Below are 24,387 nucleotides of genomic sequence, written 5' to 3' on the forward strand. Positions count from 1 at the left end.
CCTATCTTACCTTATCTAATTACTCTCAGCACCGGTTTGCGGGGGAGACATGTATAATAGGATGGCAACGCCTTGAATCAGTTTTCTCGTGAGCCAACAATTGCTCTGTCTCTTCCTGCACTCCGCGGCCAACCCCTCATCCTCTCGGAACGGAAATGGGCCTGTTCAACCTCGGCAATCTTGCCTTTGCGGCGCGCCATGAGCGCACACCGGAGGAAGCAAAACTCGTGAGACGTTTAGATATCTTTTTGATGACTTTTGGGTGCATTTCGCAAGGTGAGCCCTCGGGTCTATTTTGCGCCTTGGATTGAACTAATAAGAGTTGCAGTCATCAAGTGTTAGTTGCGATCGATTCAATTCAACTGAAGGCTACTAACACAATCCGCCAAGACCTGGACCAAACCAACATCAGCAATGCGTACGTTTCTGGCATGAAGGAGGACCTCAACCTCCAGGGAAATGAGTACAACTAGTGAGTTTCGCACTTGCGAACTTGGACTGCAACACCATGACTGATTGGCAACTCAAGCTTCACGACCTACTTCAACGTCGCATACTGCATCATGCTCATCCCCTCGCAAGTCATCCTGACCTACGTGCGCCCGAGCTACTGGCTCTCCGGTCTTGAAGTCTGCTGGGGATTCATCACGGGCATGTTTGCTCTCGTCAAGAACGCCCAGCAGGTTTACGTCCTCCGCGTTCTGCTCGGGCTCTGCGAGAGTTCCGCTTGGCCTGGCATGATGACGTTGCTGATGCATTGGTACACGCCGTCTGAGCTGGCCAAGCGCATGGGGTTCTACCACTCGTGCCAAGCTGTCGGGTCAATGATGTCGGGAGCGTTGCAAGTGGCCATCAGAAGCTCCATGCATGGACTACACGGTAAGTGCATCCTGCTTGCGGGATAGCTTCGGTCGATACTGACGCCGAATCTAGGCCTCCCCGGTTGGCGCTGGCTCTTTGTTGTCAACGCCATCATGACCGTTGTTGTTGGTGCCATGGGCTTCTTCCTATTGCCTGACACGCCAAACAACCCCAACCCTCGCGCGTTCTGGTTCAAGAAGGGCCACGCTCAGCTCGCTATGGAGCGACTGGAGCGCCACGGAAAGGCTGAGCCCAAGAAGATGACCTGGGCCGCCACGAGGTATGTGTTGTAAGCAGTCGTCAAGGGAAATGACTAACGGTCTGAAGACGCGCATTCAAGAGCTGGGTCATCTACTTCCTGCCCGTGCTCTATATCGCGACGGTTCTCGAGACGTACGGCAACAACTACTTCAACTTGTTCCTCAAGAGCTTGAAGAACGCGGACGGCAGTGCCAGGTGGTCGACTGACCAGGTGAACGCCATTCCCATCGGTGGTAGTGCGATCAACGTTGTCTTCGGTCAGTGCGGTCTCTCAACCTCGTCCGGGCCTTGGAACTAACAGAGGCATAGTCTGGGTTTGGGCTATTCTGTCCGACCTCCTGATGACGAGATGGACTCTCATCGTCGTCCAAGGTAAGCACCATCCGAGTGTCTTTGCGAGCAACATGTTAACAATGGACCAGCTGTCATTGGCCTTGCTGTCTGCATTGCCATGAGTGTATGGTCAGCACACCCAACGACGACGCCCATCGGAACCGCCTACGCAAGCTACTTCATCACTTTCACAGCCATGGGCACAGCTCCTCTCATCTTCGCGTGGCTGGCCGATCTCTTGCCTCAAGACCCCGAGGCGAGAACGCTGATTGTTGGCGTGTCCATTGCCGGCTACTACGCCATCTCTGCTTGGTCCCAGGTGCTCGTCTGGCCTGCTACTCAGGCTCCTTATTGTAAGTCTGGAAGGTTCTCATCTACAATTCACTCGCTGACGCTCTACAGACAAGTATGCCTGGCAGTCATCCGTAGCCATTGGAGTTCTCGTCATCATCATGACTTGCGTGCTTCGGTACATTGATGTCAAGTACCTCTTGTAAGACCCTGTCTCTTCTGCAACATTGGAAACAGTTTCTGACACACATAACAGGCCGAAGCGAGAGGCGTATCGTAACACGATCATTGAGGCTACCGATGCGGATGACGTTGAGAGGGTCGACTCTACTGGTGGTGTGGACAGAAAGGTCAAGTCGGCAGCAATTGTGCCGGAAGTGTAATTGGATTCTTTTAGGGGCTACATATGGAAACCGGCTCGACAGACGAGATCACCATCCCAGAAGCACGTAAGGCAGTATCACGCCAAAGACCCAGTGCCAAGTGTCATCGACTACGAGTTCATCTGCCGTTCTTGATCTGCGCGCTTGTTCCTGATCTATTTTTCGCACTTGCGGCAACCTACAACTTGATCATATCTTTAAGCCCAGTTTTGGACGCAATGGTCATCGCAGTCTGTCCATCGGACCTTTGGGTGTCGAGGTTCGCTCCGTAGCTTATCAACAAGTCTGTTATCTCGGTGAAACCCAAGGCAGATGCCAGAAACAAAGGCGTCATACAAAATTCTGTGGATATATCTTTTTCTCGGGGGAACCTCTTGCACCTTACCATGCGACCACCGAGTTGCTTGAACTCTGGGGCCCACCCTATGAAAATGTTCGTGTTGACGAGGAGGGCCTCTCTCCCGAGAAACATCTCGATGACGTCTAGGTTCCCGAGCTCCACCGCAATTGCGAGAGGGGATATCGCACAACGATCCACATTATTGACGACGGTATGGTTGTCAAGGAGAATCGTGACTATCTCCCCGTCGGAGTGCCTTTCTGCAAATGAAAGAGGTGATCTTCCGTCTACGTCTGTCATGTTGACGTCGCAGCCCTCTTGTATCAAGGCAATGACTGATCGTACCTTGCTGCCTTTCACAGCCCTGATGAGACAGGTTGACCCGTCGACGCGGCGGCCGAAGGGGTTGGAGCTCTTATTCACGAAGGTTTTCAGTGCTTCAATGTTTCCAGATTCTGCGGCGATGTCTATTAGCATATGGCTATCTGAACCCATATCAAAACGGAAGCACCGCGTTCGAGTAAGTCCGTCCTGGATCATCAGCTGTATTGATTTCTCTCTATGAATGTCGCTCGAGTCTACGTGACTGAGTAGTTCTTTGGCGAATGCGGACGCAGAGGCTGCAGCGTATTCTTGCCAGATGCCGTTCTTATGCGAGTCTGCATAGTCACATATTCCCCGAATCACCAGACAGGGGAAATCTGGCATCAAGCCTGCCGCCTCCATCTCGATACACATGACGTTGCCACCCAGTTGTTTGTTCAGCCTGTCTCGAGAAATGGCATCCTTGATTACTTGGTTGCCCGAAGCGACAAGGCCATAGTGGATTTGAATGTCGCCTTCATGGTTTCTCTCGTCGGCTTTCTTTGGATCGCAGGATCGGCAAGCTGAACCTACCAATGTGAAAGAGCTCGCTATGTGACCATCCTCACAGCCTGAGCCCTGAGCGTTCGCATCTTCTAGCTTCTCGCCTACGTGGCAGTAGCTCGCTGAGAACAGGAAGTCCCGATGAAGGACGGCAGACCTTGCGTACTTGGGAAGAAGGCGAGGCCACCTGTTTCCCATTTCATCCAGGTATTTCTGAATCTGCGAGCCACGCAGGGCATGAAGAGACTCAAGCTTGGAGATTGCCGTGAGCAGGCAAGTTGGAGGCTTGTTGAGTACCCCAATTCGTTCAAACTCCGTGGCCTTGCCATTGTCGGTAGATCTCGTTTTCCCAAAGTCCCACTGAACCACTCCCGGAGAGTTCGTAGTGGGAGTGCTGACGACAACATCGCCCAACCTGACTGTAGGCGGCACACCGCCCCCAATCCCAACCAAAAGTCCAATTTTGATGGATGGGAATGTTGAGACCATGCGTGTTGCGACTGTTGCTGCTGACACCGTTCCCATCTGACCCTTCGGTAGGCAGGCTACGACAACATTATGTTTGCCAATGGAGCCCAGCGTATAGGTATTACAGTCGTTGAGTGCCTTAGAGACCTGTATATTGTCATGAATCTCGTCAAGCATCGCTATGGCTGCCGTCTGCTCCAGCGGCAGAGCGCATATCCATCCTATGGTATATGGTGCATCATCGTTGATCGAGTGGTCAGTATCACGGCTTATTGGAGCCTCGCCGGACGAGTCCACTCCGTTGCGAAATTCAACTTTCAAAGTACCCGTGGGGCCCTTCATAATATGTGCGTAAATTGAGAGCTTGTCGTAAAAGCGGCCAAGACGTTTGAGAGCCAGCGAAATTAGGATGGCGATGTTGATTTTGGATAGTAAGGGACACACACTCCATGTGAAGATACATCCGTAGAAGAGCTCGAGAGAAATCAGGCGACCAATGAGAAGGGATTGAGGCGAGCCTGAGCCTCTGCTGAAAACTAACGGGTTGCATGGCAGTAAGTCATGGATGATTGGACCACGTTTCTCAACATTTCAGCCTGCCCTCTCCAATTTTTACTTCGCATGGTTTCTATCTGATTGATCTTGAAGAACTTGCTGGCAAAGATTTGAAAAACATACTCGTCGATGTCCTCGCAACATGGCCATTTCACACCCAGGACGGCATGAAAGTCCCACTCAAGTCAGCTGTGGCTTCCCAGATCATGGATAGATCATCAAAGTCCAAAAGACTCGTAGATGACATGTCGAAGTTGGTTGAGTCAATCGTCTCCAGCGAAGCTAATCGTGTCTGTTGGACTTCGTGGTCCGCGTCAATTGCAGAAGAGGAAGCGATCAGCCCAGATTCGCCCGCAGTGACGCCGTGCGACAATTCCATCATGACCCTCGATGAAGCAGTATCGAAGGCATCTCGTTTGCCTTGAAATGCTGGAAAATGTTCCACCATCCCCCATAGTACGGAAGAGCATGTGTTGACAAGAGACTGGAAGGACTGGGAGCTGATCGCCTCCCTCACTTCGGCGGAATTGGTGTACGCGAACAACAGAGTTGTCCCGGCAGAGAAAACGTTCTCCACAGACTGCCAGTAGATGGTCAATCTCTTCCTGCGGAAGAATTCCCGGTATAGATGGATCATCTTCGTGGCTGACTGGGTGGCGGCTAGTAATTGAATGCCTGGTGGGTTGGGATTGTTTGGAGAGGGGCGATAAAGGCGAAACAACGCCGTGTGATGGGTCAGCTCAAAGGTTTCAATGACGGTCTTATCGAGGCTGTTCAAGCTGTCTCCCGCGGGGATGTTTCGAAGCCACTCGTCGATACGGTCGCGCATCTTTGGCTGCCAGTCGTCCATCGGGACGGGGGAATACGGAGACGATGGCTTCTCGTAGAGAACTCGCTGCATTTCGGACTGGATCTGGCGGTACCGAAAGAGATGTAGGCTGACTAGCTTGGCTCCTGACTTGTGCGCCTCACCCTGCCTAATGCCGTCTATGGTGATGAGCTCGTCGTTGAGATCGCTAGGGAACTTCATGTCCATGAGCTCGCATTCTTGTAGATTGCAGGACTGGGCTTACCTCGACGTCGATTGCACCGTCTGAAAGACAGGACGGCATATTGAGTGCCACCGAGATGTTGCGATCCATCGCGTATGCTACCCAGAATGTTCGCCTCCTGGTGTCGAGTGTGAGAGCGTCCACATCTTCGGGGGACGGATCTTGGTGCAGGCCCAGCTCTACCGCAAGACGGATAGCAGCACCGACTGTATTCCAGACAACCCATAGGGTTGGATGTAGATAGTAAAACTGCCCAACGAGAAGAAGAGCCTGAACACCTTCGACGTCGGCCGGCAGACCGGCTTCAATGAGAGCTACGATGGCAGTTTTGTGATAACGATCTGCCAGCCATATTGGTATTCTCGCAGGATCATTCTTGGACATTGATAGGAGCGCCGCAGCAAAAACTTCGAGCACGAAGAAAAGAGCAAGTCTTGACTCTGTGGTTTTGTGGTCTTCGGCCATGTCGACCACTCGAGGCATATCGGAGATGAGATCGAGCTTCTTTCTGAAGGTGGGCTCGTGCAGCAACGGCATACCAGCACTCGTAGATTGGAAGTACTCTTTGACGAGATTCTCCGCTATCTGTCTCGTTGGCAGTGAGAGAGGGCTGGTGTCCAAATCACCCGCAATATCGGAGGAGTTTTGCTGCCTCTGATGGCCAGGACCAGAAGCTTGACTCCTGTGCAATTGCGGTGCCAGCCGTGAGCTCATGAGTTCTCTCATGAGAATGTGAGTGAAGGAGGCTTCATGTTCGGCGCCGACTTGGATTTGGGGGATGATAGGCTGAATTGTCACCCTCGAGGAAGCGTTGATCTCAGCATGGCCTCCATTTGGTGTATTGAAGTCTCCATTTCTTTCATTCACAACAGACGCCGAAAGCCTTGGCGTATGCTGAGTAGGCAACGAAGTCTCCTGGACAGGGGTTGCTCCGTCTTCGTAGTCAATGCCATGTTCCCTAAGCTTCAACTCGAGATACGCAACACGATCTTCAAGGCTGTGGATGTAGCTGCACGGAAAGGTGTGAGTAGTCACACAAAAAGACGTCTTTCGGACCCAACCTTCGAGGAACTTGTCTCCTGGCTACGGCGTCGTAACCGAAACACTCGACCCCAGCAAGCTCACACAGGCGACATCTCTACGCGATCGTCAGATCCCTTACGTGTATGACTAGATTAGACACTCGAAAAGGATGAAATGCATACTGGCAGCTTTTGGTCGCATCGCTTCTTTTTCTGCCGGCAGCGGATGCAGGCTGTTGTGTTGGCTCTGGCCACGGGTGCTGGCCGGCTGCTTGTCACATGAGGCTGAGAACTGCCTGCGGGAAGCATAGAGATGGTCGTCTCCGGAAGAAGAAGCTTTGGTCAATCAACTTGATTGAACTCAGGCTCGTAGAGAGCTCCAAGTTGGAGACGGTCGGTTAGGAAAGGGACGCGTTGAACAATCCGTGCCAATCGTGGCCGATAAGATGGTGGAACGTCTCACCGAACACACCGAAGTGGAGCACCACTCACCTCGGCTAGCGGGGTTTAATTCTTCCCGACGAATGACAGCAGGTGTAATCAATTGCTTCAGGAACTCCAAGCTTCCCCAGAAATCGACTATCTGGTGAGCCGGAACCGCCCGACCCCTTCGAACGAAACACCCAATTGAGCCAGCATCATGTTGTCGGCATCCAGACGAGCGACGAGCGCCCTGTCGCGGCAGCTCCGCGTTGCCTCGCGCCCCTTCACCGTGTCCGCGGCCGCCCGCACCACCGAGAGACCCGCCGTCGTCGAGAAGAACGAAGCCGCTACCCCCCAGACGGCCGAGACCACCGTTCCGCAAGAGGTCGGCCAGGCCCCCAACCGATCCCTCATCTGGTCGCGCAGCCAGCAGCCCAGAGCCAAGGCCATGACCGGTCCCCGATTCGAGCAGACGGACTTCAACCTCCAGGTGAGACGATGAGACACCTGCAGTCGACGACGGCGTCGAAGGAGAGGGGCTAACCAATTGGTCGCAGCCACAACCGTACTCCGCGATGGAGCTTATCCACGAGCAGCCCGTTACCTGGACACACAAGCGCATCGTTGCGTGCGACGGAGGCGGCGGTCCCGCCGGCCACCCCAGAATCTTCATCAACACCGACAAGCCCGAGATCGCTTCCTGCAACTACTGCGGTCTGCCTTACGTATGTTTGGACCTCCATCTTTAAAAACGGGAAGGGCAGTCATTTAGAGGCATTGGCTAACTGATTGCAGGCCAACGAGCACCACCGCAAGCACCTCGAGTCCCTCCCCGAGACCTCCTACCCCCTTGCATAGAGAAGTGCTGGACAACATGCGGGAGAGGACAGCGATGGGACTGTAACGAAAGTAGCGTCAGCCGTATGCTATAGAACGGCATGACGATGTTTGTAAACATAGCAGAATCAGTGCTTCGGACAACCTTTTACATTTCAACAGGAGCTAGACACGTGTGACCAAAAGTTGACCGCAGCATAACCAATGAAGGACAGGGGGGCCGGCGTGTCGAATGGGAAGCGTTGCACAAGCGACCGAAAAGTCGGCCAATCCAATTCTGACTCATTCGTGAGCGATGAACGACGATACGTCTACCACGAAATGCAAGAGAAAGTAACAGAGAGAGCATCAAGTGCTGGCCTTAACGCATCCGTCAGTTTAGTCGTTCAGATATGGACCACAAGTGTTGAATAGTGACTGTGGATGGCCATGCAGATAAATCTGCAACCGTCTCTCGTCTCGTATATGATGACAGGCCGACCGTATCGTTAATTGATTAATCAGTCAATGTTATCGAAAATGCAAATAGAAATTCATGGCACCCTGGAAACCTCGAAGTTGGAAGTTGGCGTTGCACCTCTCATCGGTTCTGTGCGTATCAAAGTGCCTTGATTCGCAATTCATCTGACCTCACATACCCATCGACCCTGCCCCACCAGATTGGACCATTTTCATCTCCAAGCACCGCAGCAACCATGTCTCCGACACCACAAAACCGCCAACACCTCTCCTCGACAACAACCCTACTTATCCTCGTCTTCCTGATCATCTGCCTCTTTCCCAATCTATTCCACTTTCTCTGGCAGCTTCCCCTCACGCTCCTGGGCTTCGCATCTTCCACGCCGCGCAGGTCAACCCCACGTCATACCTCACCATCAGCGACAATGACGGGCTCTTGGTTCCAGAAGCAGTTCACGCTACCCGCGCGCTCCCGCGGCTCCTACCTCATCACTGACGAGGTCGTGAGCCAGCTTCCCGAGCTTAAGAACTACAAGGTCGGCATTCTGCACCTGTTTGTGCAGCATACGAGCTGCGCCCTCAGCCTCAACGAGAACTGGGACGACGATGTCCGGGCCGACATGAGCGACGCGCTGGACCGCATCGCACCCGAGGCCGGCCCCAAGGGACAGGAGCTGTACCGTCACAGCGCCGAGGGCCCTGATGACATGCCCGTGAGTTGGCTTTGGTCTTATCGTCTGGGCAGTTGCTAATATGACGTAGGCTCACATCAAGAGCGCTCTGGTGGGCGCAAGCGTCACCATCCCCATCAAGGACGGCAGACTCGTAAGTGAAGCAGATCTCCAATCGCAACCTTTGCTCACTCTGGACAGGCTACAGGAACGTGGCAAGGAATCTGGTACCTGGAGTTCAGAGCCAGCAGGCACCAGCGCCGGCTCGTCGCCACCATCCAGGGAGAGCCCAAGGCATAAAGAAGTCAATGCGAATAGAAGAATAACAGTCACCATTTCCTCTAAAGTGCACCAATTGATATTGGCATATGCGTGAGGCAAAACTATGGTACAGCCACCGGGTCTAGACTTTTTGACCTACGCCGAACGCCTCGCCCAATCCTTTCCTGTGAGATGCTACTGTGTGCAACAGCTTTACTGCTCGCCGTTCTCATCCTTCGCCTCTTGCATATCCGTGTCGTCCCCAGCCAAAACCTTGATCCGGGGCACATATCCCTCGGGTGCGGACGAACCGGGGGTGACCGCGACGATGTTACCGTTTTCATCGACGAACTCGAAGTTGTATCTGCTGAGGAGGTGGGGAATTGCAGAAAGCTGAGGACCGTAGCGGGCGGTGTTATCGTAAAGCTCGAACAGGGGGACTGCGAGGAGTTTCATGTTCTTCGGCACGCTGAGCACTTCTATCAAGGGTGTTAGCAAAATGCACCAAATCAGACTTCATCGACGTAGAGTGAAGCACGTACTGCTCTTGGGTAACTGGATAAAGTAGAGCTTCTTGCACTCCTTCGGCCTGGTGACGTGCGCAGGCACGAACGGGTACATGAACGTCTCGAAGTTGGGCCTCCACCACTGCGCCAGGCAGTCACCGACCTGCCAGTCCGCAGGCTCCTCGCCCTCTCCAATCCTGCCAACAGGCGCAAGGCGCTCGTCGAGACGAGACTTGAAGCCTTCGACCTCGTCGTCCTCGGGGCGGAGGTAGTCGCCAGGCAGCTTGAAGAAGGCGTTGGCGATCTGGAGCATCAGGATGTGCGGGTGGTTGTGCTCATGGCAAACGAGGATGCCCTCGCAGGTGCGGCGCATGCCATGCTGATTGTAGTGCTCTTCGAGGCGCTTCAGACGGGCGATCACGGAGGGGTCTTCCTCTGGTTGGGTCTCTTTTACGCCAAAAGTGTAGTTGGACAGAGGGTAGAGGCGAATCGTCTCCGGCTGGTTCGAGTTGAAGGAGAGGGGAATAATGGGCGCATGGCCCGATTGCAGGGCGGTATGGGTGATTGTAGACATTCTGGCGGGCTTCGAATCGGAAACGGGACGCGAAGCGCAAGTGTTGGTGGAAGATGTGTTGTGACAGGCGCAAGGAGATGGCTGGAGCTCAGACCTGGTGCCCCCAAGCTCCACGACTCTAGACTACCTACCAATTGGGAAGGCGGTGAGCTGGACCCCTGATCGCCGGCCCACCTTCCCGACCTTGGTGAGCTCAGGTCAACGACGGTCCATTAGATTCGACCCTCTGCCTTGTCGTCGCCATCGTCGTTGTTGCCGCCTCTATCATTATTTCCATTCCTACTTTTGTCGTCGTCATCATCACCCCTGTAGTAATCATTTCTACTGTCGTTATTTCCGCTAATGTCCTCAACCGGGGCATAAACCCAAACTTATGAAGTAAAGAGGAAGTGAGGCGGTCTCTCATTGAAAGACGAGCTTTGTTCACTGTCACGACATGGCCCCAAGAACAAAACTTTGAATTATTCCATTCTCTACATCGATATTTTCCATGGACATCAGCAGTCGTCATCATGGCTTTCTTGGAAGACGGAGCATTGCAATCTGTGATTAACCCTTGATGAAGAGTGCTGTAACGATGAATATGCTTACGCAGATAGCACCTTCCTTGGATCTCTATGATTGTGCAGAAGTGTCCGTCCTGTACAAGTAAGGCTTTCCGCAGAGCCTGGTGGTCTTGCTGAGCCGTCTCGCGTTAGCAGCACTCTGAGTGCGTTCTCCTTCGGCCAACCATTCCAATAAGATCTTATGGGATTTGTCCTTATATCCTATTTTCAGCCTGATTACGCGTAATTACTGTTCAAGATTCATTTGCAATCCATGTCTCGTCTATTTAAAGCAGTCACTACCCCAAATCTCACAGAGATGTAGTAAATCAACAGAAACATTTTTATCTAGCACTGACCAGCATCTTCTGTGGCTTCTGTTGCCTATCGTATTGACTTCAAAAAGGAGGATAAAGAAGGTGCCTCCTAAAATTGCTCTTCCCTCACAGATGTTTGTTAAGGATGATGGAAGATGCATTACTGTTTATCTCAAGGCATCCCCATGGGCTATCGTCTGTGCAGACTTGAAGTGAGCTTGCACTGCAAGTGAGAAGTCGTCGGCACTCCAAGCACTTCAGGCACACTATGATTCCCAATAGCCCTCCACGGCCTCGGTGTGCTTTTATTTCAGAATTGCATCCCACAACACCAACCCAAGGCGGGGACACCAAAGCACTCGACGCTCTCTGCCTGGAGCTACCCAGGCAGCTAAAAAGAGGGAGCACCTTCCCTCCTCAATCTTTCCTTCTGCCCCCTCGAGTCTGTTTATCTTCTCGTCTCACTTGATTTTCTTCCTCCTACTTCACAACCCACAACAGTTGGGCTTCCACCACCAACCATCTCAACTCGACGTAACTTCTGTTGACTGCCAAATCCTACACGCTTGTTGACCGTCAAGAATCATCTGCTATTGATAACAGCTGATTTGTCTCTGTCAAACGATTCGCTTTCTGGTAAGTCTTCGCCGAAATCGCGCGTAGCGGTGCGAGAGGAAGGCGCGCGCTGGCTAGCCTGCTTACCCTACGTCTTCTTTCACATCTGCGTCTTGAGTTCTCTGTTTTCTGTCTCTCTGTTTCTACACACTGTTTTCAATTTTCTCGCAGTCGTCATTTCATTGCCCAGAGTGGCGCCTGCCGTGGTCGCAGGTCTTTCACCTCAGAGCCGCTTTGTCATCTCACTACTCAACCGTGCCAGCCGCCACATTCATCACCTGGCATTGCTTGGTACATCGAAATCGAGCTTCCGGGCTGACCCATTTCTAGCAGAATTACCACGCGATCTGATCTTCAGTGGCGTCACCCAAAATGGCGGACGACGAGGTGCATCAAGGCCTGTCAGCGGCAAGAGCACATGAGATGATGGAGATGGCAAAGGCGCAGAAAACAGGAACACAGCTGCGACAGACCAGCGTCAAGGCCACAGGCCTCCTGGACAACCTCAAGTCGACGCTCATTCACATGGCAGACATGAAGAGAGCCGCAAAGTACTGTAAATCGATCGATCATTTGCAGTCCGAGGCCAAGCTTCCGCGGTTCGTCATTGGAGTTCTTGGCGACACAGGTACCGGCAAGAGTTCTCTCATCAACGCAGTTCTGGACGAGGAGCGTGTAGTTCCTACCAATTGCATGCGTGCATGCACTGCAGTCATCACCGAGATTTCTTACAACACCGAAGAGGACGCAGGGAAGAAGTACCGAGCGGAAATCGACTTCTTGTCGCGGGCCGAGTGGACCCAGGAGCTCTTGCAGCTTCACCGAGACATCCTCGACGACAACGGAAAGATCTCCAAGGACACCCGAGACGAGAGCAGTGATGCCGGTACAGCCTATGCCATCATTCGCTCTGTGTATCCTGACTTGACTCCCGAAGAGCTGGAACAGACTCATCCAACCGCTCTTGCTAGTCGACCGGTTTTGCAACCTGTCCTAGGACAAACCATGACGATTGAGGAGAAGACGTGTGACGTTTTCTACGACAAAGTCCAGGCTTACGTCGATTCCGAGGACAATGGCAAATCCCAGGTTCCGACTATTGCATACTGGCCGCTCGTGAGGGCTGTTCGGATCTTCTTGAAGTCAAAGGTTTTGTCGACTGGTGTCGTTCTCGTCGATTTGGTGAGGCCCTGAATCTTCCTCTGGGTTCTTGATGCAATGCACTAATACCGAAACAGCCAGGAAGTCGCGATTCCAACAGCGCGAGAGCAGCAGTTGCTGCCAACTACACCAAAGAGTGTACAAGACTCTGGATCATTGCGCCGATCACTCGAGCTGTCAACGATAGGACGGCCAAGACGTTGCTCGGTCAGCACTTTAGACAGCAGCTGAAGTTCGACGGTTCATACTCCAACATCACGTTCATCTGCACGAAGGCCGATGATGTTGCCCTTGACGAGGCAGCCGAGACTCTTGGCATCAGAGACACTATTCAAGAGATGCATCGTCGCTGGAAGGAAATCAAGCCGGAGATTGAAGCCACGAAGAAGAGTCTCAAGAAATTGGAGGCGCACAAGTCGAACCTTCACGCCGAGATCAAAGTTGCGGGCAACGAAATCGACAATTGGCATGGCATCTACAACAAGGCTATGAGCGGAGAACGTGTTTTTGCTCCGTTCGAGTCCCCTAGAAAGCGCAAGCGCCATACAGAAGATGAAGTCCGAAAGAAGGTCAAGAAGGAGGTCGAGTACAGCGACACGGAAGAGTCCAGCGACGAGTCCGACGAAGAAATGCCGTCTCAGCAAGACGACCATCGTGAACCCTTGACCGCGGAAATGGCTGGCGCCAAACTTCAGGAGCTCAAGGACATGAAAAAGTCCCTCAGAGATGAGAAGAAAGAGGTTAGCCGGGAAGTGAGCAAGCTGAAATCTGCCATCGCCGATCTCACCGCCGAGAGATCGAAGGTGAACATGGAAATGCATCGGCTGTGCATCCAAGGACGCAACAAGTACTCGCGAGAGGAAATCCAGAAGGATTTTGCTTTCGGTCTCAAAGAGTGAGACAACATTCTCTCGGAGAAAAGCTCAATGCTAACCATGTCGGCATTGAATAGGCTGGATGACGAGCTACTTGCCGAGCAAGCTCAGAGCGACGGACAACCGCCCGAGGTTGCTGATATTGACTACGAGAGAATCGGGCGAGACCTGCCAGTCTATTGCATTAGCAGCCGAAGCTACCAACAGCTTCGAGGCCGCATGAAGAAGGATAGACGTGTCGCCGGATTCACTACCCTCGAGGAGACCGAGGTTCCAGGCCTCCAAAGGCACACGCTTGAGTTTGCAGCAGCTGTTCAAGATGGCTACTTTAAGAGTCATTTGAACGAAATCTGTCGCTTGCTCAGAGGCATAGACTTGTTTCTCGCTGGCGACGAAGCCACGCTCAAGATGTCGGATGCTGAAAGAGAGGAGGAGTGCAAGTTTCTCGAGAAAGCTGTGGGAAAGCTGAGGAAGGTGCGTACTTACACTGTGGCTCTCATCTTGATGATGTAGATACTAACCTACTGGAATAGACTCTCGAGGAGTCTGTAGCGAGCTGCATGCAGGACTGCGAAACGTCTGCCACGAAGGTGCTCAAGCGATTGCCAAAGGCTGCTAGCAAAGGTTCTGCTGCGGCCGTGGCCATGGCGAAGTCCTGGAGCGCATCTCCCGATGCCGGGGGTCTGCGGTTTCCCACATACCGCGCCACCTGTCGTCGCCGGTAAGTCTCTTTACTTGCATCTCTTAGTGAACGACCTTGTGGCTAACGTGCGTTCTCTCAGTGGTGTGTTCAAGGGTGCTGCTGGTCCTCGTGACTTCAACGAAGGTAGGCTGCACGGATGAATCACAGCAGAAACGAGCTGCTGACAATCATGGACAGACCTTCTGAAGGCTATGAAGAACATCTATGCCCAGTCCTGGGACCAGTCTTTCAATAAGCGCTTCCCGGAGCTCCTGGACAATCTTGCTCTTACCTGTGATCGCATGATCGGCGCCTTTCAAGCTCGCATGAAGGGTCGACGCTTTTTGACTGACAACACCGACTTGGTCCAATCCATTCTTACCAAGCACGTTGCTGCCATGAAGGAAACCCAGATCCACATTGCGAAGCAGCACAAGCAATTCGCCCAGGAGCATCAGCGAGGTGCCAACCGTATGCTGTATCCGGCCATTGAAGGCGCCCTGCGAGGCACCTACGGATACTGTGCTCAAGTAAAGGGTAGGTAACCCCCGAGGATAAGGGATATCTTTGCATGACTGACAGTCCTTACAGGTGGCGGTGCATTTATCACCATTCGCAGTACCATGGAGAAGGAAATCGAGAAGAAGCGGGCGACAATGTTCTATGACGCTGCCAGCGACGCCGACAGTGCAGTGCACACTCTTCTGGAAGGCTTGGAAGAGATGGTGCGCCGCAACGTCGCCAACGTGATCAACATCATCGAGCAGGACTACACTAGTCTTATCGGCACTGTTGCTACCGAGGCGGACAAGCGTGACCGGAAGATGTTGGCTCCCGTCATGAACGTGTTCTACCAGGAGTTGCTTGTGGCCCTGAGCGAGCCCGACGACGACGACAAGGGAGGCGAAGAGATTGTCATCGACAACAAGAATGTCGATGAGGACGAGGATGACGACGGCGACGGAGATTATCACGACAGCGAGTAAGTTGATTTGTAGGACTGGATTGGGAAGTATCAGGATGGACCGAAGTGTAGGAATACTTGCTTTTTTGCTATTGCTCAGGGACTGGAGTTGATATCCTTGGAAGGAACGAACGATATCAGGATCGGGCAGAGATACTCACATGGTCAACCTCAACTGAAGGTTTAGATGACTTTGCATAGACAATCGCTTCTCAATTACTATGAGCATGTCCCGTGAGGTGACTTGCGCTAGACTGAGCCAACAGGACCACACAACGTCAAGGCGACTTGGGACTGCGGTAACTGTCAGTAGACAACCTCGAGGGCCATCTTGAGATTCCAGCCACACTCTCCAAATAATGGCCCAGAAGCTTCTAGATTTCCTTGAGCAACAGCCGGCACTAAACGCAGCGTGCCATCGCATACGGGGACCATCCGCCCTCATATCAGCCTCTTTCGATCGTGCCAAGCCTCTACTATTACGTCGTGTCTAGTCATTGTCAACTTCGCATTCGCAACGCTGTAGAGACTACAAAGGCCAGGCATGACAGGACACCGACAGCATCACCATCAATGAACCTCACAACAAGCCAGCTTATCGCACCAATTAGCAACAACGATATCCGCGCTGACGAAGCAACCCCCCGTCGCGGAGTTCCTGAAGGGTCGTCCTCCGCCGCCCGCTCCGAGTCACGGCACCGGAACCTTAAGCCCGGGCACCCTTGCCAGAGCCAAGCCGTGCCACGCACGGCAGGTTCGGGACAGCCGTCAGTATGACCGCACCGTGCAGCGGTGACAGCGGGAGAGCGACGGCTGGCCGCAACGTGTCTAGGCCACTCTTGGTTTTGCTTGACAGGCAAACAACGGACTGGAAGGGGGCAATGGTAGCAGTGTGAAGCAGCGCGCGCATGTATGGAAAGCACACACGTTGGACGAGCTGTTCAGCTTATCCAGGTAGTTCAAAAGTGTGTGCTAGGCAAAAGGCTCGTTGCCACTGGATGGATGATACCCCATGGCCAGCGCGACTGTCGTACTCGGATACCGTGGGCATAAGCTTAATGGTTGTCTGAGTAAGGCAGCCATTTTTTTGTTGAGGGTTTTTAGGTTGTTGCCTCCATGTCACATTTTTTGCAATGCGGAACTGCCAAATGGAAGCGATGCCGTAGCAGCGATGACCGCATTGCATTTCAGCCGGGGCGAACAGTTAATTAATTTTGGGCGGAGCCCCGGGCCTGGGAGGCCTGCGAGTGATCTGCGAGACGTGGGATTGGACCAGGGGGCGGGCTGCGGTGGGAAAACTTACAGAGGATGAGCAAGAAGGCGACAACTTGGAAGAGGAGACAAGATACTCAGCTGTGGTCGATCCCGTGACTGCAAAGCTGTTGGCCCCGTGGGGTCGGGTGGGAGGTTCTGTCACGGGATTCCGGGACCGGTGAGAGGAGATGGCCAGTCATGCGCCGTGGGGAGCGGCCGCGTGACACCAAGAGCCGGACTCGGTCAGGGAACCGGCGGCGGGGGGTTGGTTGACGATTGAGCCTTGAGGAGGAGGGGTGACTTCGTGACTTTGGGGGGAGGACCACGACGTGGAGGGGAGGAGGGGGTCATCCCACTTCTGACTTCAGTGTTGTTCCCCCTCCCATCCCCCATCCCCCTCCCCCAAGCACCCCTCCCACCTTATCTCGGCGGAACGTCTAGGAAAGCATGTCGGAAAGTCAAATGTTATGCATCCCAAACCACACCCCCATGCCATGCCGCCACGACATTACCCGTGACTGGCTGGTGCCGTTGACGACTTGGAGAACCGGCTGCTGCAGCAAAACCTTGCTAATGGATTACTCGACGACACGAAAAAGTGGCTGCATGTTAGCCAGGATGCTTTTCATAAGTGAGGGCACGAGGGAGGGGGGGAGGAGTATCCGACAGCATTGGCGGTTGGACGAGCGACCTTGACAAAACCCGCAGTCAGTGCTTGTTTTGAAAGCCTCACCCAACCTTGCCCATCAACACAAAAAAGTGTTGCGCGGCTTCGTCCAAAGGTTGGAAAGTCTAGCCTTCATCCAAAACAGACCCCGCGTTATCAGCAAAGTCAAGATTCTGGTTCTTGGCGGGCGGGTTCGCGGAGGGCAATCGGCAAGTGTCGTGTAAGTTGTGAAGAGAGCACATGTTTGTGTTGGTGTGTGTGTGTGTGATGGGCTCATCTCATGATTGTCTAGAATGGGCAGATACACACGTGTATTGAAGAAACAAGGCGCTAGCCGGGCGCCGAGATCGTTTGATAGCTCTGAGGTTGCAGCAATCGTTGCAACAGTGCCTGGCAGACGTGGGGTCTGAGTTTTTCTTCTCTTTGTGCTTCTCTTGTGGATTTTGATATTGGCCCGGTAATTGAATGGAAGCAAATTGTGGGTTATCAAGTGAGATGTGCGGTCCGCGGGCAACGAGGGGGAACCCGAAAGCAGCGGGAACGAGAGAACGAGACATGTCGACAGGAACCATGGGAAGAAGACTTGCAGGTGCATCACAACCTCAGACGGACGCACATGTAAGTCTCAGAGAATGCAGACGGCGAGTCGAGAACGGACGGAAGGGCCGATGGGACAGGCCTTCATTCCGTCCATGATGACATTGATCCACAGGCCGGGTTCCCAATTTGTGCTGCTGTTCCAAGCATCCCTGACGATGAGGACGGGAAGGAGAACGATGAAGCTGGAGCATGGAGATATTGTGAGCTGACGGTGCTTCGGTGAGAACGAGGCCGTCGGTACCCGAGAGCAACAACGGACGGACGGTCGGCAGGTACGGGACGGCGGTGCAGTCCAGGGGATATGGGAGCCCCGAGTCTGGACACTGGAGCCTGACGAGGCGAGGCGAAGCGAGGACGCAGACGCAGACGCAGATACGGGCCCTGCTGGGCCATCAGGCACAGGCACAGGCACGAGCACCAGTTGACCAGCACCGTACTCTGTAAAGGGCGGGCGGGCAGGGCCTAGCACCTGGCAGCTGGGCTGGGCTGGGCAATCGCACCCTGGAAGTGGAAGGCGACATTGCAGATTCCCAAGGCTTTTAAGCCTTCAAGCCTTCCAGGGCCCCGTTCGGTGCCCTCCATGGGTGGGCGTGGATCCTTGCCCGAGTCCCTCATGTAAAAGGGTACGTACCTCTGCGTGCCCCAAAGATTTTCCTCTCCTCCCCTCCCCTCCGCTTCCCCTCCTCTCGGAGTGCTCTCCCATCCAGTGTCCATGTAGAGAAAGCGTGTGTGTGTGTGTGTGTGTGCCCCTCGCTGAACTGAGAACTGACTGACCTGCGGGAGAGGAAGGCGGAGGAGTGGGAGTGCAGGTGAAGAGAGAGAGAGAGGGAGAGAGAGAGAGGGAGAGAGAGAGAGATTATGACAGCAGAGAGAAAATGCCTGGCGGCCACGACCCGACCAACCGACCCAAAGTCCAGACAGTGGGGATCGGGGACACCATCTTTAGGGTGTTCTAGGCCTCCCCTCCCCTCCACCGCAGGGCACCTTGGGTCCTTCCCCTCGAAGAGGTACGGATAGCAGCCCCTCACAGAATTAGAAGCCGGCCGTCCACAAACAATTCGTTCTGTTCCGGGTTCCATTTGCTGCGCTGCGCTGCGCATTCTTGTCACCTGCGGCCTGGCTGGCTGTCTGTCAGTCGTCGTCTCTTTCCACCTCTTCCCCAACCCCAAACCTGCCCCCAGTACCTAGGTAGACCGCTCCTCTCCGGCCTGTCTTACCACGCAATTCTAACTTGCCCTTAGGGCCTTGCCTTACGCTTTTGGGACAGGCAAGACTTTTCTGGCACCACCACCTCCCTGGAATTCAACCGGCATCAGAGACAACAGACACACACACCCTCTCGCATCTGGCCTGATTCGAGACCACCATCCCGGGGCCCCGACCTGATCTCTGGGCTGTTCTTCTCCAACTCTCGACCAGAGTCTGTCTCTGTCTCTCTCTCTCCGCGGGGAACTTTGGAGCAGGAGAAACATTCCCCAGGCAGTTCATACATACACTCTGAGCACGCGCGCGCGCGCCCATCTGCAGTCCGACGCTCTTCTTTCCGCCGCCATCGCTCTCGCCTCGTCTCGCCTCGCCTTGCTGCCGCCGCCCCCCCAGGGTAAATCACCGATACCCTACCTACCTACCTTGTACTCTGCATAGCATAGCACAGCACACACACGCTCGGCGCACACATCTGCCTCTGGCCCTGCACTCGCCGTGCGTCTACCTCTCGCACTGCAAATCTAAAGTGGGTGTGGCCTGGCCGCAACCGTCAATCGTCCACCCCGAACAAACATTGGACGCCGCCGACCATTTCGCCGCGACGGGCTCCCTTTTCTCAGACGCCTTGCGTCATGCCCACGCCTAGGAACCCATTGGCCCACCTCCTCGCCCCGATTCCTAGCCCTCGCCCGCCCATCTCCCCTGGCCAGTCTCGCTACTGCCGCTGCCACTGCCGCTGCCGCTGTCGCTGGAGTAGCTGCTCGGCTGAGTCTGAGTCCTGTTGACCGATATGGTGGTGGATATGGACAATGCGACGAGGCTCATCGGAGACCTGCATCAGAAGCTAGCCGACCTCGACCACAAGGTTGCAGCCTACCGCCAAGACATGGCAACCGAGTTCTATAGGTACTCCCAGAAGCTCCTCCAGAACCTCCCACGAGACAAGCAAGCCGAGGTCGATCGTCTCGTCGCCGCTTCCTTCCACAACTATCCCAATCTCGCTCCCGCCCTCACTCTCCCACGAGACCACGTTGACTCACCCCCACCGCCGCCGCCCACCGACGACCCCGACAAGCCCACCGAAACCACCTCCCCCGACCGCCGTGCCCCGACCCCGACGCCGCAGTCGACTCCCTCCTCTGCGCTTCCCCCATCCGTCCTCTCTCATGCCGGAACTGCCACCCTAACCTCTCCCGACAGTACACACGACCGGGAAAGGGATAGGGAACTGCACGGCCTCTTCACTCCGACCTACCTGCCTCTGCTCGATAGCGCACAACCGCCCCCCGCGACGAACCATTCGCCAGTCCTCTCACCACCATCAAAGCCCACCACCGACGACGATATGGGTCGGCGCAATTCCGGACAGGCGAGTGACCGTCCCGCTGTGCAGGTGTCTGTCGCTGCGACCCAGACGCCCGAGCGGCCGAACCACGAGCGCCGGGCGACGGACGAGACAACCTCCTCGGGCACCTCTGAGCAGAGCGAATCCAAGGTCCGCCGGAGTGCCTTGCGACGGGCGTCGAGCGGCGGATCTAAGCCCCCCGCCAGCCCCCGCCGAGTACGCTTCGAGTTTGAGGGAACAGAGGTGCTGCCTACAGCCTCGCCGCAGTCGACAGAGCCCTCACTGGTGCAGTCACACACCCTGGCCAACTCGAGGTCACCACCCCCGCCTGAAGATGAGTCAATGACTGTCGAGTCTCTGCTGGGCCCTGATGAGGACCTCGGCCCCCCGCCAAAGAAGGTATCTTCCTCCCAGGCACTCCGGGCTCTCTCCAGAGCTCCCTTGGATGCGAATACCGTATGGACTGTGGTGAACCCTGACGTTGCTGGGTCTGAGAATGGCAGCATGGCGACGTCTGATTCTGAGAGTTCTTTGCACGCGAGCGGCTCCCGTCAGCCTCAAGTCCAACTCCAGGACCCACCGAAGAAGGTTGAAGTAGAGCGTGGGCGTGAACGCGAGCGCCAGCGCGCCCCAGAACCACCGGCACCTTTAAAGCCAGTCCGCACAGCGAGGGACTACGACAGCGACGACAGCTCTTCCGACGACGAGTTCCTTGCCATGGCGAAGCCAAAGTCGTTTGCTAACAAGAAGGCCATCATGTCTCCAACATCACGTTCGCCGACAAGGACAGTCCCCGTACCCCAGAGCCCCAGCTCGGAAAAGCCAGCACCTCACACAGAGACCCAGTCGTCAAGTCGGAGTGGCGTCGAGGAGGAAGATGATGAGGACATGTTCCATTTCGAGGGGTTGAGTGCTCCGCCCAAGCCTCGGGCCAGGCCTGCACCGATACAAGAAGAGGACGAGGACGATGACGACAACGAGGTTGAATCAAGCGAACCCGTGGTGCAGACATTGTACTCAACCTCACCCGCCGTGTCCATTCCCAAGCAAGCAGAGCCGCAGATCCCCGCGCACCTTATCTCTGGGTCGGTCGGGTCCTTCAGGGGTCGACCTGTGATCATGCCGGTTGTCAAGAATCCTGATGTGTACCAGCAAGCAGCCTCGCTGGGTGACGTCAGCAGTTTTATCGGAGGTTTGGACGGACGCAGCGGCGTCGACGATGGTGATCTCAGTAGCTATCGCGCCAGCGTTGGACAAGCATTGTTCTCGGGGACGCCTCGAAGTTTGACAGAACGAATGATGATGGAGGAAGCACAGAGCCAGCGACGTGCCGCTGCTCAGCGACCGCATTAACTGCGGCAGTTCGAACTTATTCACCAAATTTCATGTGTATGATATGGGTATGGGCCAACTGTAGAGGGTTCCGGAAGTCTGTACATAGACCATGCTTAGGCGTTTAGAGGCAGTTTTTGGCTAGGCAACTGGACGGTGCGGCATGCTGAGTCTTTGGGTGGGGGCGGGGTTTCTGGGACCGGCGGTCGAAAGCATTGTTCGTACATGGCATACCTGACCAGACATCATCGTAGTTTATAAATATTGAATGTAAAAGGCCCACGGGGTCATTGGAGAGAAAAGTATGGGCACGGTCAGTTTGGCGAGCGGAGTGAAGTCGTGAATGTGCATCGGCGCTGCGTGACAGCGGGCTCTGTCAGATCGGGCATGGGCCCACCCAAACCCCGGAGAAGGTGGAAAAAATTGCGCCGAGGTTCCGGACCGCCCGCGCCACCCCGGCGTCCAATACCGCTGCAGATGATTCTCAGTACGCGCTGTAGAGCTCCATCACCCACCCACACTCGAAATCGTCCGACCACCCAGCGTCATTGACTTCGATCAGCCATTGCACACTACACGACACACGCGCAAACAATTCACAATGGGTGGTCTTAATCTGGAAGTTTTCAAGGTAAGTCTTGTGTCACTAGGCTTTTTTTTTTTTTCCCTTCTCGGGGCCGACGGGAGTGAAAAGTACTGACACTATCGATCCAGTTCGGCATGTATGTCATGTTCCCCATCGGCATCATGTACTACTTTGGCACGAACCTCGACAACCGTTTCGCCGTCCCCGATTTCTGGCCAAAGGCCGAGCACTCGCACAAGATACCTTTCGACCGCGAAGACATCAAAGAGGAGTACGTCAGACTGGCCAAGCGCCAGCGACTCGTTGACCAGATGAGGAAAGACCGGGAGGCCGCCCAGGCGGCGCAGAACCCGCCTTCGAACGAGGAGCAGTAGGACGCCCGCGAGGCATGATTGCGACGGACGGGATATCAACGAGGACGGTAACGAGACCCTTCGCTGTGGAAGGGTTGGGGGCATGTCCCACGTGTGGATTCTATGCGGGGGAGGGGTGCTGTATCATATTGGCGTTTGGATGTCAAAAATATTCGGCTTGGGGAAATTGCATGCGACGGACGCGGCGTTTGGGCAGGAGGACCTTTGCAAGCACTCGCCCCTCAGAGCATCTGTAGTGTTGTATTATACGTGTGTTCTACATGTTGTACATATCAAACAGAGAAGAGAGAGAGCCTTGGCTTTGACCAGGACCTACGAGTCCAGGTTCTCCTCGATCTTGGACCACCTTTCCTCCGAGATTGCTCCCTTGGCGGGGTTGCCGTACACGGCTTGGACCTCCGGATAGTCCTGCAGCGCAGCCAAGAGTTCGCCGAGCATGACCGCATCCTCACCGTTTTCGATGCCGACCCTGGTATCCTCATTTGCGGACCAGATGATCTCGGAGGACAGCAGCTTCAGCTCGAACTTGGGGCCCACGCCGTTCGCGACGGAGGTGGTCATGTTCGGCTGCGTCCAGATGATCAGGTTGCCCTCCTCGTCTGTCTCAATGTCCTCGGCGCCCGCCTCGATCGCATCATCCATGATGTCGTCCACCGTTGCGCCTTCTTTCGCCTCGAAGACGACGCGGCCAGTGCGGGTGAAGAAGAATGATGCCGTGTTGGCAGTGCCCTTGTGCTTCTTGATGAGGGACCTGAGTTCCTGGAGGGTCTGGCCCTTGCTCTCGGTCTCGGCTTCGATGATGAGTGCGACGCCGGGCGGGAGGATGGCTTCGATGGTCAGGGTCTCGAGGGCGGCGCCCGTGGCGGAGCGACCCTGTCCGCGCGCTATGGCGGAGTCGATCAGGCTCTTCGGGACGCCGGCCTTCTTTGCGATTTCGATGGCGTTTGCGAGCTGGGGGTTGTCGACCGTCCCGTACAACTTAGAACAGAGCGTGATCCTCTTGGAGTGCTGGCTGCGCATGCTGTTCTTTTGCGCATCGGTGGCGCCCTTTTTGTGCTTGATCTTGGACCATTTGTTGTGTCCACTCGCGACGGCGGGCGTCGTCGAAAACGGGCGGAGGCATTGGCGGCAGAAGGTGGGCTGAGATCGGGATCCCAGGACGATGGCGCGGGATGCGATGCTCCGCAAGGAGCTGCTGCTGGCGGCGGCGGCGGCGGCGAATGGACGCATCGTTGACGTTGAGGAGAGACGGTGACTCGGGGCCGGGATCGGGTCGGGGCGGCTTCCGGGTTTCGGGTGTGAGGGCTACCTCCTCTGGTTCATGTCATGTCCGGGCCACGGACGACCACGACTTTGGGGGAGCTCAATCGTGCGGCATGTCAGAGACAGCTCCAAAATTTAAGTGGGGGACAGCGGGAACGGCTAGCACACTCACAGGTGGTGTGTGGCTTCCATTGGCCCAGACCCTGAATTGACACTTCGCAGAGTTGAGACTGAGCCACAGCTGTCCCGCCCAGCGCCTCAAGTGATATGTCATGGCATCCCGCCCAAACTTGGGCTGACCCGCCGGGGGGTAGCGTCCGCGCCCCTGATTGCTTTACCTTAGCCCATCCCATCCCGTACCTGACCGCATGCCTGTCCCGTCCCTCAACCTGTCCCCAATATACCAAACACACCCCGTTCAAAGAGCTTCCGACGAA

At 54.9% G+C, this 24,387-nt stretch overlaps 10 protein-coding genes across 10 annotated transcripts; 6 read left to right on the top strand and 4 right to left on the bottom strand.

Annotated features, from left to right (window-relative positions):
- Window positions 1–155: 155 nt before the first annotated feature.
- On the top strand, window positions 156–2,129 carry CGCS363_v001239 (Pantothenate transporter liz1; the record flags this gene model as incomplete). Its single annotated transcript, XM_036633088.1, has 10 exons — window positions 156–276; window positions 329–337; window positions 391–472; window positions 530–879; window positions 934–1,141; window positions 1,189–1,379; window positions 1,432–1,494; window positions 1,545–1,808; window positions 1,858–1,948; window positions 2,003–2,129. 10 exons carry the CDS (start codon window positions 156–158, stop codon window positions 2,127–2,129), a joined length of 1,506 nt encoding a protein of 501 aa, XP_036501670.1.
- A 178-nt stretch (window positions 2,130–2,307) lies between these two features.
- Window positions 2,308–4,146, bottom strand: ANK1-1 (Ankyrin-1; the record flags this gene model as incomplete). The annotated part of the gene is made up of 1 exon (XM_036633089.1): window positions 2,308–4,146. The coding sequence occupies one exon, from the start codon at window positions 4,144–4,146 to the stop codon at window positions 2,308–2,310; it is 1,839 nt and encodes a 612-aa protein (XP_036502390.1).
- Window positions 4,147–4,510: 364 nt separating this feature from the next.
- Window positions 4,511–6,547, bottom strand: uaY-5 (Positive regulator of purine utilization; the record flags this gene model as incomplete). Its single annotated transcript, XM_036633090.1, has 3 exons — window positions 4,511–5,383; window positions 5,433–6,420; window positions 6,537–6,547. The coding sequence occupies 3 exons, from the start codon at window positions 6,545–6,547 to the stop codon at window positions 4,511–4,513; spliced, it is 1,872 nt and encodes a 623-aa protein (XP_036502389.1).
- Window positions 6,548–7,073: 526 nt separating this feature from the next.
- lbsA (Lactobacillus shifted protein) lies at window positions 7,074–7,714 on the top strand (the record flags this gene model as incomplete). The annotated part of the gene is made up of 3 exons (XM_036633091.1): window positions 7,074–7,346; window positions 7,414–7,581; window positions 7,652–7,714. The coding sequence occupies 3 exons, from the start codon at window positions 7,074–7,076 to the stop codon at window positions 7,712–7,714; spliced, it is 504 nt and encodes a 167-aa protein (XP_036502388.1).
- A 674-nt stretch (window positions 7,715–8,388) lies between these two features.
- Window positions 8,389–9,123, top strand: CGCS363_v001243 (UPF0047 protein; the record flags this gene model as incomplete). Its single annotated transcript, XM_036633092.1, has 3 exons — window positions 8,389–8,865; window positions 8,915–8,977; window positions 9,025–9,123. 3 exons carry the CDS (start codon window positions 8,389–8,391, stop codon window positions 9,121–9,123), a joined length of 639 nt encoding a protein of 212 aa, XP_036502387.1.
- A 174-nt stretch (window positions 9,124–9,297) lies between these two features.
- On the bottom strand, window positions 9,298–10,164 carry CFIS2 (Pre-mRNA cleavage factor Im 25 kDa subunit 2; the record flags this gene model as incomplete). Its single annotated transcript, XM_036633093.1, has 2 exons — window positions 9,298–9,563; window positions 9,627–10,164. 2 exons carry the CDS (start codon window positions 10,162–10,164, stop codon window positions 9,298–9,300), a joined length of 804 nt encoding a protein of 267 aa, XP_036502386.1.
- Window positions 10,165–12,013: 1,849 nt separating this feature from the next.
- Window positions 12,014–15,345, top strand: Nuggc-0 (Nuclear GTPase SLIP-GC; the record flags this gene model as incomplete). Its single annotated transcript, XM_036633094.1, has 7 exons — window positions 12,014–12,823; window positions 12,880–13,697; window positions 13,755–14,151; window positions 14,211–14,398; window positions 14,460–14,503; window positions 14,558–14,896; window positions 14,951–15,345. 7 exons carry the CDS (start codon window positions 12,014–12,016, stop codon window positions 15,343–15,345), a joined length of 2,991 nt encoding a protein of 996 aa, XP_036502385.1.
- A 4,495-nt stretch (window positions 15,346–19,840) lies between these two features.
- On the top strand, window positions 19,841–21,748 carry CGCS363_v001246 (uncharacterized protein; the record flags this gene model as incomplete). The annotated part of the gene is made up of 1 exon (XM_036633095.1): window positions 19,841–21,748. The coding sequence occupies one exon, from the start codon at window positions 19,841–19,843 to the stop codon at window positions 21,746–21,748; it is 1,908 nt and encodes a 635-aa protein (XP_036502384.1).
- Window positions 21,749–22,328: 580 nt separating this feature from the next.
- On the top strand, window positions 22,329–22,687 carry CGCS363_v001247 (Protein PET100; the record flags this gene model as incomplete). Its single annotated transcript, XM_036633096.1, has 2 exons — window positions 22,329–22,358; window positions 22,442–22,687. The coding sequence occupies 2 exons, from the start codon at window positions 22,329–22,331 to the stop codon at window positions 22,685–22,687; spliced, it is 276 nt and encodes a 91-aa protein (XP_036502383.1).
- A 312-nt stretch (window positions 22,688–22,999) lies between these two features.
- On the bottom strand, window positions 23,000–23,917 carry CGCS363_v001248 (putative transcriptional regulatory protein; the record flags this gene model as incomplete). The annotated part of the gene is made up of 1 exon (XM_036633097.1): window positions 23,000–23,917. The coding sequence occupies one exon, from the start codon at window positions 23,915–23,917 to the stop codon at window positions 23,000–23,002; it is 918 nt and encodes a 305-aa protein (XP_036502382.1).
- Between the last annotated feature and the right edge of the window lie 470 nt (window positions 23,918–24,387).

Source organism: Colletotrichum siamense, assembly GCF_013390195.1.
Source record: "Colletotrichum siamense strain Cg363 chromosome Unknown KSG_Cg363_contig01, whole genome shotgun sequence".
Taxonomy (NCBI): Eukaryota; Fungi; Ascomycota; class Sordariomycetes; order Glomerellales; family Glomerellaceae; genus Colletotrichum; species Colletotrichum siamense.